The 14,847-nt window shown below is 39.7% G+C and overlaps 1 protein-coding gene across 11 annotated transcripts in view; it reads right to left on the reverse strand.

Annotated features, from left to right (window-relative positions):
• The window catches only part of GRIP1 (glutamate receptor interacting protein 1), a 720,325-nt gene that overhangs the window by 93,690 nt on the left and 611,788 nt on the right, over positions 1-14,847 (reverse strand). For 5 of the 11 annotated variants that reach the window (XM_031651086.1, XM_031651081.1, XM_031651085.1 and 2 more), the window contains 4 exons: positions 13,919-14,074; positions 13,149-13,304; positions 3,080-3,266; positions 2,346-2,491 (listed from right to left, as the gene is read on the reverse strand). In XM_031651086.1, the coding sequence (XP_031506946.1) occupies positions 2,346-2,491; positions 3,080-3,266; positions 13,149-13,304; positions 13,919-14,074 (645 nt within the window). The remainder of the gene's footprint in view (positions 1-2,345; positions 2,492-3,079; positions 3,267-13,148; positions 13,305-13,918; positions 14,075-14,847) is intronic. The other 6 variants (XM_021923298.2, XM_031651087.1, XM_021923296.2 and 3 more) reach the window with 3 other exon arrangements.

Consider the following 14,847-nt stretch of genomic DNA (forward strand, 5'->3'; position numbering starts at 1 on the left):
ATTAGCTCTGTGTCAAGCCATATCCTAAATTCCACTATTAGTTACCACTTCCAGCACTACCACTGTGTCAGGCCACTATCATGTCTTACCTGTCCAACTGCCACAATCTCCAAACTGGTTTTGCCTGCTTCTGCTATTTTCCCCTCCCATGTCAGAAGGCTCTTTCTAAAAAATTCCTCAGATTAGCTCGTCCACATAAAATACTCCATGGCTTCGTTACACTTGGAATGTGATCTAAATTCCTTACCAGGCACTGCATTACTCGGTCTCTCTAACCTCTCCAACTCCATCACCAAATCCAAACCCAATCCAAACCCAACTCCCTTAATTGTTCCAAGAACAGCTCTTTTTGTTGTTTCTCCAGCAAGCTAATTGTTTTGGCTTAGGGTCTTTATACTGCCTACTCCCTCTCCTTAGAATGCCTCTTCTGAGAAAAACAAGGCTTACCCTTCTCAGCCTTCTTATCCCTGCCCAAATGTCACTTCCTTAGAGCATCAGCCTACAAAATTAGCTCCCCTAAAGTCATTCTCTAACCCTTTATCCTGTGGTATTTTCCTTAGAGCACTTATTCTCTAAATTTGTATTTGTTAATTTTAATTACTTAATTTTTTTGAGACAGGGTCTCACTCTGTCACCCAGGCTGGAGTTCAGTGGTACAATCACTGCTCACTGCAGCCTTGACCTCCAGGGCTCAAGTGATCCTTTCAACTCAGCCTCCTGAGCGGCTGGGATTACAGGCATGCACCACCATGCCAGGCTAACTTAAACAACTTTTTTTTCTTTTCTTTTCTTTTTTTAAGAGATGAGGTCTTACTATATTTCCCAGGCTGGTTTTGAACTTCTGGGCTCAAGTGATCCTCCCACCTTGGCCTCGAAAGTGCTGGGGTTATAGGTGTAAGCCACCACACTGGCAATACTTGTTAATTTTTAAATTAACTTTCTATATGCTGCTATAATATAAGCTTCATATAATATAAGTTTTAAAAAATATATAAGCTTTTTTTTTACTTTCCTGTCTACTATTACATCTACATTGTGTAGGGGCATAACTGGCCCATGGTAAATAGTAAATATTTGTTGAAATAATGTGATCCCTGTGTCCACAAGCATATCTTTACTAACTGGTAAGGGTTATTGGGTCTGTGAGGTAGTCTTTCACTGTGTGAAGACAATTTTCTTAAATGGGAACTAGCACCAATCTCTAAAATCCACACACCTGTCAGGACTCTGACTATAACCAAACTTTAGTTTGGTTCCCTGGAGCCCTCTTCTTGACTATGCCTTGTTTTTGGGCTGCGAGCCCAATTTTAGCAAGAATCTGCTGAGTCAGTTTAGGAAGAATCCCCTTGGCCCTCCACCTTTGATATTTAATCAAGTTCCTTTTAGTAATTTTCCATTCAATGACTCCCCCGTCTTCACTTTGTCTACTGGCTATAAACTCCCAACTGCCCTGGCTATATTTGGAGTTGGGTTCAATCTCTCTCCCCTACCACAATATTCTTTTTTTTTTTTTTTTTTTTTTTTTTTGAGATGGAGTTTTGCTTTCATTGCCCAGATTGCCCAGGCTGGAGTGCAGTGGCGTGATCTCGGCTCGCTGCAACCTCTGCCTCCCGGGTTAACACAATTCTCCGGCCTCAGCCTCCCAAGTAGCTGGGACTACAGGTGTCTGCCATCATGCCTGGCTAATTTTTTGTATTTTTAGTACAGACAGGGTTTCATCAAGTTGGTCAGGCTGGTCTCAAACTCCTGACCTCAGGTGATCCACTTGCCTCGGCCTCCCAAAGTGCTAGGATTAAAGGTGTGAGCCACCATTCCTGGCCTACTGCAATATTCTTGACCCCTACTGCAGTAGTCTCCAACAAAGTCTTCCTTGTCATTTTTAACAAGTATCTGCTGTCATTTCTCTTTAACATTAAAAACTATTTGCCAACTGGGCTTGTTTAAAAACACTTAGGGAATTTTCATTGCTCTCAAAAGAAGTTTCATGTGTTCTTTGCAGTGTGAAGGGTCAAAGAGAGGCTTTACTTGTCTCTCTGACTGAAGAATATGGTTTCTCTAGTATACAGAAGAATGAAAGAATGAAGGCCACATGATTTGTTTTTGTCGCCTCTGTAGTTGTGGCTATTATTCAATTTGTCACATTTATTTTCAGTTGTTCATGCGGTGACATTTTAAGGAATAATCGAAAACAATGCTCAATTCAAAACGACACGACACCCCAAACCTCCTAAACAAAAGCATGTTCAGCATATAAAACAATAGTTTCCTCTCTGCCACATAACCAATATAATTCACATGCAGTCCACTCCTGACTCTGTCACTGACTTGCAATGATATGATTATACCTGCAACATCAAACTCGATTTCCAGTGTGACCTTGCTCGTGATTGAAGAGTCTCGGAGGAGCTGATTGGCTTCTTCGAAGGTGCTGTCTTCTGTTGGAATTCCATTGATGGCCATCACTCTGTCTCCAATCTGTAGCACCCCACATCTAATTTAGAACCACATGTGAGAGGTTGTAGATGGAGTAAATAATTACCAAGTTGAGCTTGTCAAATCTACCTTGCTTGATCCTTGCAAAATAGCATCATAATTTGGTCTTGCTTATTCAATGCTGTGGGCATCATATAGGTCAACTTCAACATCTTATGTTGTTGCATTTCATGGTTATAATTGTGAGCAGGGGAATCCTGAAGTCTCCCAGAGAAGTAATTAATAATTCATAACCATGGTATTGTTAGAATCTGATCCAAACCAATATTTAGTAATGATGAATGTATATTCCCCAATGGCAGAAACTATTGAAGTTGAACTTCAGGATATGTTTTATTTATGAATTTTTCTCCTTTTTAATTAATATAGCTTCTAGTCCCTTGATGGACAAAATCTACTAGTTAAAGGCATGCATGCTCATTACTCTTTTCAAACCTGATCAAGAACATAGAATTTTATTGTCAGAAGAGGGTTCATCACATCTTGCATTTCCTACATTGAGCAATGTTTCATAATTCACTAGCCATTCAAAGATAGCAGGTACCAGAAACGCAGAGCAGAAAATGATGCTGTAAAAGAGTCTCACCTCTCTGCTGGGCTGTCAGCTTCGATATAGGAAATCAGAGGTGGAGAAGAGAGAGTTTCTGTGGCAAACACACTGCCCTGCAGTTGGATCCCAAATCCTGTGACAGGATCTGCCGTCAGCACAACCTCTGTGGTTTCTGTGTGAACAACCTGCCCAGCCAATCCCACTGTGCTGGAGGCTAAGGACACTAGAGGAACAAACAGAAAATACTGACTTTAGGTTGGAGCAAGCAACAGGAATACCAGCATTTCCAAAATAGATCGTGTCTCTGCATAAAAACTTAATGGCAATGGTGGGAGGTTAAATTATGGCCTCTGGTTTAGCAAAAGTTGAAAAAGATAAGTGAATCTCTCAATATTCATCACATTTCAATAATAATATCAGTGTATCCCTGTACCCTGGCTCCCCACTCCTCAAACCAGGGATCATTGTGGGGGCTTTAAGAGGATGGCCTTAGGGTCAGGGTACGTGGGTTTTAGTACTGGCTCTATCACTGAACACCAGCTGGGGAACATTGGGGTAGGCCATTTTGTGTCTCTGTGTGTCTACATCCTAAGAAAAAGGGAGTTGAGCTAGCTGGTCTCATGTTTTTTTCCACTTTAGCCATTTGCATCTGGGCTTTGTGACTTTTAAACAATCCTACCTTCAGCTTTGAAGAAATAATTAATCTAAATCTGACCCTTGGAGTGGTGAGGCTGTGCTGCTCCTTAATCTAGTATTGAATTGGCACGATGATGTTGTTTAAACTCTGTACATTCCTCCTGTCCCCTCAGAGTTTGTTCTCTTCAGCCTTGCTCTTTCCTACTGGGTCTCTAGTCTACGTTGTTGTATTTCATTTATTTCCTATTATTTATCCTATTTCATTTATCTCTCTGATATTCATCTACACCTTCCAGCAGATGTCTCCATCTTGTTTCCATTCCCAACTCATGAAAGGGCTGCTCCACTCCTCCATGCCTTTCTCTCAGCCCTGCCCACTGGAGCTGGGCCACCTGTGCTCTCTGTGAGCAGTCTCTGCCTGCAGGTCCTATGCTGCACTGCCTCTTCCTCCAGAAAGAGTCTGGCCCCCTTTAATTAAAACCTGATGACACCATATACCTCATAACCCTCTCCAAAAGCCATTTTCTTTTACTCTCTCTACAAATGGCAGGAAGACAGGTTCATAATTCTTGCTCTCCACATATGGTACATTGATTCAACTACTCCTATTTAAAATTCCATATTCTGTACTTATTTCTGCTCTGTCTCATTTTCAAGCCCATAATCTACTTTTCCAAAATTCTCCCCCTTTTCTTCATAACTTCAGGACTTACCTCTTAGTCTGCCTCCTCTAACCTGTAGCTTTTCCTTGTCCTCTGCCTCTTTGACATTATGGTGATAACCTTCTAGCAAGCTGGCTTTATGCTTCTTCAACTCTCTCCCTGTCAGTTCCTTGCAATGCCACCCTACTTCCACTCTCTGCCAGCAGAACCCTATGGTGGTCCCCATCTTCCTTCAAAATGAATAGACTTCAAGATCCTGATATCCAAGTCCCCCTTGTTGATCACATAGCCTTTATTAGCCATCTTTCCCACTTCCTGCAATCTGTCTCCTCTTTATGACTTCCAGTCCCATTCCCTCTCACTTGTCTCCTGAGTCTACTGGTTTTCCAACAATATTTTAGCAACAGATTTTTCCCCCTTAAAATGAAAACATATAAGGGCCGCCTTTGTATTCCAGATAAAAACAGCTACTGTAGTTGATGTGGGAATGGGAGACCCCTGAGGCTTTCCCTAGCCTCATGTGGGGATCTGGCAAGTGCAGGTGGAAAGCCATTGTCTTTGCCCACTGGCTTTGCTGGCATCATTTTTGCCACACTCCACATGGACTTCTAGTGAGCATTTTAATAATGCATCTCCTAGGCTCAAAGATTCTTTAACCTCTTGGGATTTTTTCTATACTCTAATATTTTATACTCTTCGGTAATGCCCAGTCAACTCCACTGCTGTTACTAAGTTGCCGAAGAGTGCTAGGAAAAGTCACTACAAATTCACAATCCTATTAGGCCCTTAAATTAGTTGTTGTGTGATATTTTGACACCTTATTTCATTCCACAAAGGATCTGTCTCATATGTTTCTACCCTAAATCATGGTCAAACGTTACTCCTCATTTCCTATAAGACTGAAAAGATGCAACCCTTTGACCAGAGTTCCTTAAACAACATTCTGTTTAGCCTCAATTTCTCTTTATCATTATTTGTTCCCTCTTCCTTTTTTCCCCACTACAGGAGGTTGTATTCTTCCTTCCATTTCAAGGCTAATTCCCCCTGTTAGTGTTTTTAATACTATCCCTTTCCACCCCCCATGATTTTGTGCCATGAAAAAATTTCTCTCTTGCTTCTTTTCCAAACTTTTCTACTCACTCCCCCAGCTTTCTGACCTCTGTCTATAGATGTATACTGATTCTGAAGCTGCTAAAAACTTGGTTTCCGCCTTCACCATTTACCGAAACTGCTCTCACCGATGACTTCCTGACTGCTAAAATCAATGGCCTCATCTGCTCTACCTGGTGACTGGCTTTAGGACCATCCCTTGCTTTCTGAAATTGTTTGCTTGGTTTTGATGAAGATTTGTTTCGAGTGTCTTACTTTTTCAGTCCCAGCCAGTTGCTTTGCCGCCCTCTGCATTCCAGCGCACAGTTCCATCCTCCAAGTCTTTTCTACCCTCATTCTTTCCCTCATTCATTCCCAGCATGCCTATATGTCTTCCTCATGTATCTTCTCAACTCTTTCTCTTGTTTTTGTCAAGCTCCAGTAATGGATCTCCCTTCTTGATGGGTATCCCATCCACACACTCTCTCACTGGCTCCTCAAACCCAATGTTTTCAAAATTGAGTGAATCCTCTTCCCTCTCTCATTGCCACTACTATTTCTGTGAACAGGCTCTCTAGGCTTGAAATCTCAAAGTAGCCTTAACTCACAACTCCCCATTGTCTCAAATTCTATCCACTGCTAAATCCTTTCGGGATGGCCACTGAAATATATCTTACAAAAATCCTCTTTTCCCTTATTAATTTCAGTACCTCAATTTGGGCTTTCATTATTTTTCGTTTGAATTATTCTAATGTACTTATTTCTGGGTCCTTACATGCACAATATTCCCTACATATTATTTCCAGCTGAACCTCCCGTCAGATAAAGTTTGCTGATACAATGAGGCCCCAACTTATCTACTCTGCATGTATCTTCTCAACTTTCTCCTTAGTTTCTGTCAAGCTCCAGTGATGGATTTCCCTATTCAATGGGTATCCCATCTACAAACTGTCTCGTTGGCTCCTCAATGTTTTCAAAACTGAGTGAATCTTCTTCCCTTTCTTATTGTCACTACTACAGAGCAAGGCCTCATCATCACCAGTGTACATTACTGGATAGACTTCTAACTAGTGACCCTGCCTCTTGTTTTATGATAACAGCCTCCAACTGCTGCTAGAGTAGCCTTTCTAACATGCAAAGGTAATCCCTGCCCCGTTTTGAATTTTCAATAGTTCCCTGTTTCCTATAGAACAAACTTTTCAATTCTAGCAGAGTACACAGGACCCTTCATCAGTTCCTTTCTCCTGCCAACCCACTCTCCTGTTTCTCTTGGTCCCTTCATGTGCCATGTGCCTCAGCTCTCTTGACACACTTTTGTGTCTTCATATATACTGTGCCCTCTGCCACTCAGCTCTTGCTCTGGGTCCCTTTCTCTGTTTTATCCAGGCAGAATTAGGTACTTACTTTTCTATATTTCCACATTTCTAATACATGGTCCCGTTTCAGCATTTATCAGGTCTCTATTTGCCTGTTTCTCTCCACCTGATCCTGAGTCCTTGAAAGGTTGGAACCAGCTCTTTTAATCTCTGAAATCTTAGTGCCTGGAACATTCAATCAGTGCTGAATAAATGGGGAATGAATCAAGTTTTGGGATGTCATCTGCACATTCCTTTTAGGAAACAATACTTCTCATAGATGCTGCTGAGTTACCGTAAGGAACTACAAGTCATTCTTCAGGACCCAGGTAATTGCAGCTGATGGGGCAAGGGAGGGTGAAGTAGATCATTTGTCTAGCAGGAGTAAGAAAAAAAAATTGACTTTTCCTTAAGAAGCACCATCCTCATTCTGTTGCAGCTGGATTAAGGTTAACATAGCCTGCAGTGGGGGGTGAAGGTAGCCTCCAACCCTATGCTTCTTACAGGTGGAAGCTTGCAATTGCCAGGTCTGACACATGGACTGCCATGTACTAATTTAGATCACATGTTCTGGTGTGGTTTTACTGATGTAGAGTGTACTGTGATTACTCTCCAGATCATAATTTTTGCTATCAGTGGCACCAAATCACCGGGAGACACCATTTCCTGTCAATAAGGATCTGGAGAGTACGTTGCATTCCAGTTATTTCTCATAGAAGATGGGAGTATCATGTTACAGCATCACATGTTTGGCAGGTAACTTCCACTTATCTTCTAGGTGAAGCTTTTTGGACTTAATCAGGAATCCTTTACTTTCTGTGACTCTTTTATAAGTTCACATTAATTTTTTTTTCATTTGAGATCACAATTTGATATAGATTATCAGACTACTTAATTGGTGTTAAAAGCTATTTAAGAAACTTTAAGGCAGCTGTTTACCATCTTCACTAAGAAAGAGCCAAGAAAAAAAGAGGTCAGTTTTATAGTAACAGGTGAGATTATATTAGATATAGTGAAACCTTCTGAAAAGAAAGACTTGCTATATTTTTTGAAACAGTGAAGATAGTTGAATAATTTTATTTTCTAGAAGGTTTTGAAAATAAGTACTAATTTAATATGAATATTATTAAATTTATAAGCTCTATCTGGAGGCAAGTTGAGATGATACAAATTATTAGAAAATTGAATTTAGGATTTAAAATAAATTTACATATTATGTATTGGTTTTATAATTATATAGTTATAATTTATATTATACATATAGCATTATAGCAAATAATTTATGATTTTATAATTAACTCTGAAAGTCCTCTGACATATTGGAATCTTTTATTTGACAGAGCAAAATTTCATTTGAAATTATATGTATTGATTAGTTACACATATAAAAGTTTTGAAAATTATTACCAGATATGAAAAAGATAAATTGTAGATTTAAAGATAAGGAACCAAAAGGAAAAAAAATCAATATTAACTTAGAGGAGAAAAAAATGAGCTTGATTATCCTGCTTCATTAATGTGGTCAACCAGCAAAAGAAGATGAAGGTGAATATTCCCCTGTCATTTGAAAATGTGGATGGTGAATTCTCTCTCCAGGAGCAGATGCTTCTGCAAGGTATTCAGTCATCATTGCTACTAGCTACCAGCTTTGGCCGAGGCTTGTCTACTCCTCAAGGTGAAGATGGAAATGACTAAATTGCTGACATCCTATGTTTGAATCCTGCTAACGGGTGTATGCTGAGGCTGTGTTCAAGATTCGTGCCTGCTCTGTCCTATTCCCATTCTCACATGGAGGGTTCTGTTCACAACTCTTCAGATTTGCAGGGAATGACTGTATTTTTGTCAATTCTTATTCTTCCTAGTAAAGGGAAGGGGGAGCCAATAACACCTCCAAAAGTTTAAAAATTTACCCAATGTTTATTTAATTTAGAAGGCTGCAAGATTTTCTATCAGCTATGAGAAGTATTTAAAAAATATAGAGAACTAAGGACCCCAAACATTTATTACTATAATCTGTTTTTTTTTTTTTTTCTTTTTTTCTTTTTTTGAGATAGGCTCTCACTCTGTTGTCCAGGCTGGAGTGTAGTGGCAGAATCTTGGCTCACTACAACCTCCATCTCCTGGGCTCAAGCAATCCTCCCGCCTCAGCCCCCCAGGTACCTGGGACTATAGGTGTGTGCCACCACACCTGGTTGATTTTTGTATTTTTTTCTTTTTCTGTAGAGACAGGGTTTCACCATGTTGTCCAGACTGGTCTCAAACTCCTGGGCTCAAGTGATCCACCTGCCTCAGCCTCCCAAAGAATAATGTGTTTTTATTAGTGATCCTGTAATCTAAGACTTCTGTCTCACTAAAGTGTTCCACACTATAGTCAACCTGCCATAGACCCAACACATGTGTATCATGTGATCCAGTTCAGGAACGCAGTAGAGGCGGCCAACAGCTCCTTTGTCCAAATGATGGTGTAAGGACAGTTCTTAGGGTGTCCCCTTCCAGGGCTCCCTGAATGGTCACTTATAAAAGCTTACCAGTAGCTGCCTTTATCTTCCATTCTTTGTTCCCAGGTCGATGGAAGGGACCAGAAAAGTTGTTAGGTTTTTTCATTTTCTTTCCTTCAGCTCTTTTCAATGGCACTCTCTCTAGTTACTGCTGATGACAAAAGCAGCAAAGACCATTCTGGAAATGTGTTCTAACTTCTACTCTTTGCTGAAATTCAGGCAGACTGGGAAGAGACAGTCTCTACGCTGGCCCAGGGTACAGTGGCGGGGAACAGAAAGCACGGCAAACTAGCTAGATCTGTTGCTCAGCCACGCTGTTGTTACAGGGAGATGATGAGGTTCTGGAAGGAGACTTGGCCTCTTTGGCAGAAAAAGAGGCAGCACAGGCAGCCAGGGAAAGGGCAGTAAGATTCCAGCAGAGGAGATGAGAGGGCTCCCTCTATGACTTGGCTTGGCTATGCCTCCAGGGCTTTGTGACACTCGTCAAAGCCTAATGTGTGCTGTATTCATTATTTTCCCTATGAAACAAACATGACACCTTCCTGTTTTAATACTTATAACACATTGCTATATACAGACTTCGTGTATTTCCTCTTTGATCAGTGATATAGAATGTTTTAATTTTCACGTGAGAAGGTTTCATTTTTTTTCTGGGCATCTCCTTCCTTGGCATTGGAAACACATATTAGAATTTTCTGTTTTGCAAGCTCCGGCCTCAAGTCATCACCAATACAGCAAAGGGACTTTTTATTGTATTTGTGACTTTTGCCATGATTCACCATCTACACAATTGGCCTGGTTGCTATAGAAACATAAGTCTTACAAAGGGGGCAGCAAATGGTGGCAAAGGATAAAGACATAAATAAAGTGGTGGAAATAAACCATGGTATAGTAAGAGTGGCAATAAAACTTTTATTATCAGTTATTTGGGAAGACCTTTACATCTAATGTGACCATACCAAACCTGTGCAATAAAAGAAAAAAATCCTCATTAAAAAACAAAAAACAAAACAAAAAAAACAAAAACCTTTGCAACACTATCATTTTTTCAGGTCTTTTTGAAGTGTGAATAAAAGTTCATAGCATTTGGAATTTATTGTTTGAATAAAATGTAAAATGTATGATCTCCTGAGACACATTTATAAACATTCTGGTATGTATATTGTGAGTGGTGCTCTAGTGGCTAATGTCTACAGCAAACACAAACAACTAGAAATGTATTGAAACACGTTTCTGTTTATATTTCTAACATGTTGAAGAATAATGTCCTGATTCAAGTGAGAATTTATGAGTTGGTTATGCATATCAGTGACAGCGCTGCCTCAGCTTTGTTTCCTACTACAAAATTTAAGATATGTAAATATCAACCTGAGATAGCCAAACATTATTCGTTTGTATTCAGTAATGTCCCTAATCAACATAGCAAGTCTTCCCTAACACAAATACTAGTCTTTGAAGCAGAAGTAGGAACACTAATGAATTCATTTTAATTGCTCTTCCCTGCTGAGGGCTGTTAGCCTATTTTTGTCACTGAGGAGTACTACACACAAAGTTATTATCTGTAAAAAAAATTCATATACTAATAACCACCACGAACCCTGAACGCATTATATGGAAGACTCAAGACCTATGTATTAGGCCAAAATGTACCCCTCGTGAAAAACACTAAACTCTGAGAGCAATGTCAAGAGATGTTCTTATGTGATAATTCAGATTTAGGCAGATGATAGTTAACACAAACTATTCAAAATAGCTAACAATTAAATTGTGCTTACTATTTACCAGGTGTTGTTCTAAAACACATATACATATGCAATCTCATGTAATCTCAATTGCCCAATGAAGTAATTCTTCATATTTTCAGTCAAGGCATACCTCATGCAATCTTCACAATTACCCAATGAAGTGATTTTCCCTATTTTCAGTTGAGGCATAGAGTTTATAGAACTTGCTCAGGGTCCTACAGCTAGAAGGTAATGATGCTGGGATGGAACCCAGGTAGCCTGGTTCCAGAGTCTAGGCTTATAACCAGTTCACTATATTGCATTCAACTAGTTTCTTCCAAGAGTAAATAATTTACTCTAGTGTCAACTAAAAAACATATGGGACTCTAAGAGCACTTTGTTCTCATTTTGACTAAATTCAATCTTCCATTTTCCATTTCAATTTTACTATCATTTTCATATACCAAAGTTGACAAATCTCCTTATATGTAAAGTATATATGTAAGTCTAAATCATGTACAAACCACAGTGGTGACCCTGTCTTTTGGAATGGAGTTCACTGTAGGGAAACCTTCAGGTTCCTGTGTCATGAAGAAACTACTTCCCAGTGTGGGTGATGGCTGGTCTTGGGCACCTAGGGTGGCCCTGGTGAGACTGGAGAGAGATCCTCCTGGGGAGATGAATCTCTTGCAAACAAGCTGAAAAGCCAGTAAGTCCATGCCAGCTTTGAAGTAACTGGCTTTGGTTTTATTTAGGTAACTTAAGGATGTTCCTTATTTTTATTTCCATGGTGAGCACAGGAAGAGATCCCATCTTCTTTAAATTTCTTTGTAGGAATCATAATCATGGCCATCAAAAGGGATACAGGACAAGAAACAGACTCTCTAGACTATGGTTAGGTCTAGTTAGAAAGGTTAGTGTTTTCTTCTTCCACAAGTTATGTGATCATGATGAGAGAGAATGATCTTCTCTAACAGAAATGATAAATGTAGGAGTGATTTGTATTTCTTTCTTTTTAAGGCATTCAATCACCCTTTTGCCCCTCTGTTCAGACAACCACTATCCAAAGCAAGTAGCCAACCACATCTTCCTAGTCTTGCTTAGTGTATATCGTGTTTGGCTGTCCAGATCATTTTTACAAGACTCATGGTTGAAATTCCATGACTTTAGGATGCTTATTGTAAAACTGAGCATCCTTCCAATCTTCCTCAGACTGGAGTGGGCAATAAGAAATATATGTTAGGCCAGGTGTGGTGGCTCACGCCTGTAATCCCAGCACTTTAAAAGGCTGAGGCGCGTGGATCACGAGGTCAGGAGATCAAGACCATCCTGGCTAACGCAGTGAAACCCTGTCTCTACTAAAAATACAAAAAATTAGCTGGGCGTGGTGGCAGGCGCCTGTAGTCCCAGCTACTCGGGAGGCTGAGGCAGGAGAATGGTGTGAATCCGGGAGGGCGGAGCTTGCAGTGAGCTGAGATCGCGCAACTGCACTCCAGCCTGGGAGACACAGCGAGACTCCATCTCAAAAAAAGGAAATATATGTTAGATCAGTGACTACCAGTGGGGTAGGTTTCTGGAAAAAGTATTGGAGTCTTGGGGAATGAGATACAGTTTAAAAAGAGATGTTCATATTTATCATTGTTTTGGGGAGGAGGGTAACAAAATATAATTTAGTATGAAATTTATGATAACATTAAATGAATGCATGAGAATCTTATATTTATCAAAAGGGGAGCATCATTTTCACAAAATTTCTTTAGAGTGAGTAAGAAACTAAGAACAAAGGTTTCATGTCCAAAGTTACCCAGAATATAATACAAGGAGTCTTAAAGGAAAAATCATACCTTTGGGTATGTTATGACATCAAAAGAGTAAGAAAAATCTCAAATCTCAAATAAAAAGTTGTAGGCAAAGGTAGTATGAATGAATTCAGTCTGAAGTTATATTGGGGTGCAGTCATTGCCAAACAGATACTGGGTATCATGCCAATGGTCTTTGGCACAGAGCTGTTAGCTGCTCAGCATCTACCTGATCACTTAGGCAACTGTGAAACACTCTTCCCACAATTTCAATATTTCCAAGGTTCCAATGCCCACAGGTTTTTTTCCAGGTCAAATGCCATTGGCTGTTATTTCACTTACATGAGCTTTTGAAGTCTTTCTTTTTCAGTCTCCTCCTCATCATGGTTCCACGTGGGCTGGTGGAGTAGAGGCTTCGAGGTAGAGTTCCCATGTTCAGGGAACTCAGGCTGTATGCACTCATGGAGGTAGGAGAGAAGGATGAAGACACCAAAGCTGCTGCAAGAGAGCGAAGATGTTGCACAGAGCACTCTCAGGTGGAGTGTGAGCCCGCCACACTTGCCAACCAGTAACGATCCAGAAAGACACATATGATGCATAGCAATGGCTAGAAAGGACTCTAGCCAGACAGAGGACAGCCCTCAGGAGCATGAGACAATGCTTTACAAGAGCCTACAAATGCTAAGGGGCAGCAGGATCTTTATAAGCTCATGGGAACACAAAGAGACTCTATGAGAATTGCTTTAAACAAAAGAACAACTTTGTCTGTGAACAACTCAATGCATCAAATACATAATCTCATTTTCATGGATATTTTCTGACATGAATTTCATAAGTGATTCCACATACACAAAGAAGACCTGAGAACATTGTCTCTGTATAATATTCTGAATTGTTACCTCCTCAGCCACATATAAAGCATTCTGAACATTTACATCCTTTGCTAACAACAAATGCTTTCTGATGGAAAAGAAAAAAACCTAGGAGATGTCAGAAATGATACATTGCTGCTATAAGAAACAGAAAAAAACAACACCCATGAAGCCAAAAGGAAGGAGTGAGAAAAACATAATTGAAATAAAAGACCAGGAGGAGAAAGCAGGGAACATTACGAGGGCTGTTTGGAGGAGGTGCTTTCGGGAGTGTCAGGGCTGGTGCTCTGCAATGGTCAGGGTGGTGCGTGTTATAGTGATGGTTGGTGTGGAGGCTGCTGTGGTTGCTGGCCCAGGAATCCCAGGTAAGTTGCCTGTCGCTCCTCTGAATTTTCACTGCCCATATGAAGTGATGATGAGAAATAAAAACAAACAAACAAAAACAAAGAACCAAAAAAGAGGAAAAGTAACTGAATTGCCCAAATTAAAAGTATAACAAAAAACAAAGCTGCTTGCAAATAAAAACAAATCTATTTGGCTTTGCCCTTTTCTCAGTGGTCAGCAAAATAGATGATTAACATAAAGGATGTAAACTTTTCATCTTCCCAAGAATAATGCATATCTTTCCTCAGCTCGTTTTTTCTTCTTTTAAGATGACTACTCAATCAATTTCTAATCTCCCCCGCTGCTTTGCAGCAGAGATTAAAAACTTTTTTTTTTTTAACTTAAAAGTCAGCCCCTCAAAGATCTATGGCACACAATTAGTAATTAAAGATTTGCAAATCTTGGTCAGTTAGTAGCACTTGTTTTGAGAAAAAGAAAAGAAGGAGCAATAAATCACATCAGTGCATGATTCAAGTGGTTTACTAGTCACACATCAGAATTTACTGCTCTGACATTTTAATCGCACTACAATCCATCACTTGGACTTCATTTTCCTCAACAATAAACCACTCTAATCATCTATCAGTATCAGAATCTTATCTGCATCCCATCTAATAAGGAGAAGATGAAAGTCTCTATATTTTATGATTTTTTGAAAAAGCATATTTATATTAGAAATAATTATTAAAATATTTCACGTTTTTATATTTCCTTGATGTCATAAAATTTTAATAAAGTTTATTTCAAACTTTATTAAATAAGTTTGAAATAAACTTTATTAAAAT

This window comes from Papio anubis, chromosome 9, assembly GCF_008728515.1.
Source record: "Papio anubis isolate 15944 chromosome 9, Panubis1.0, whole genome shotgun sequence".
NCBI classification, from domain to species: domain Eukaryota; kingdom Metazoa; phylum Chordata; class Mammalia; order Primates; family Cercopithecidae; genus Papio; species Papio anubis.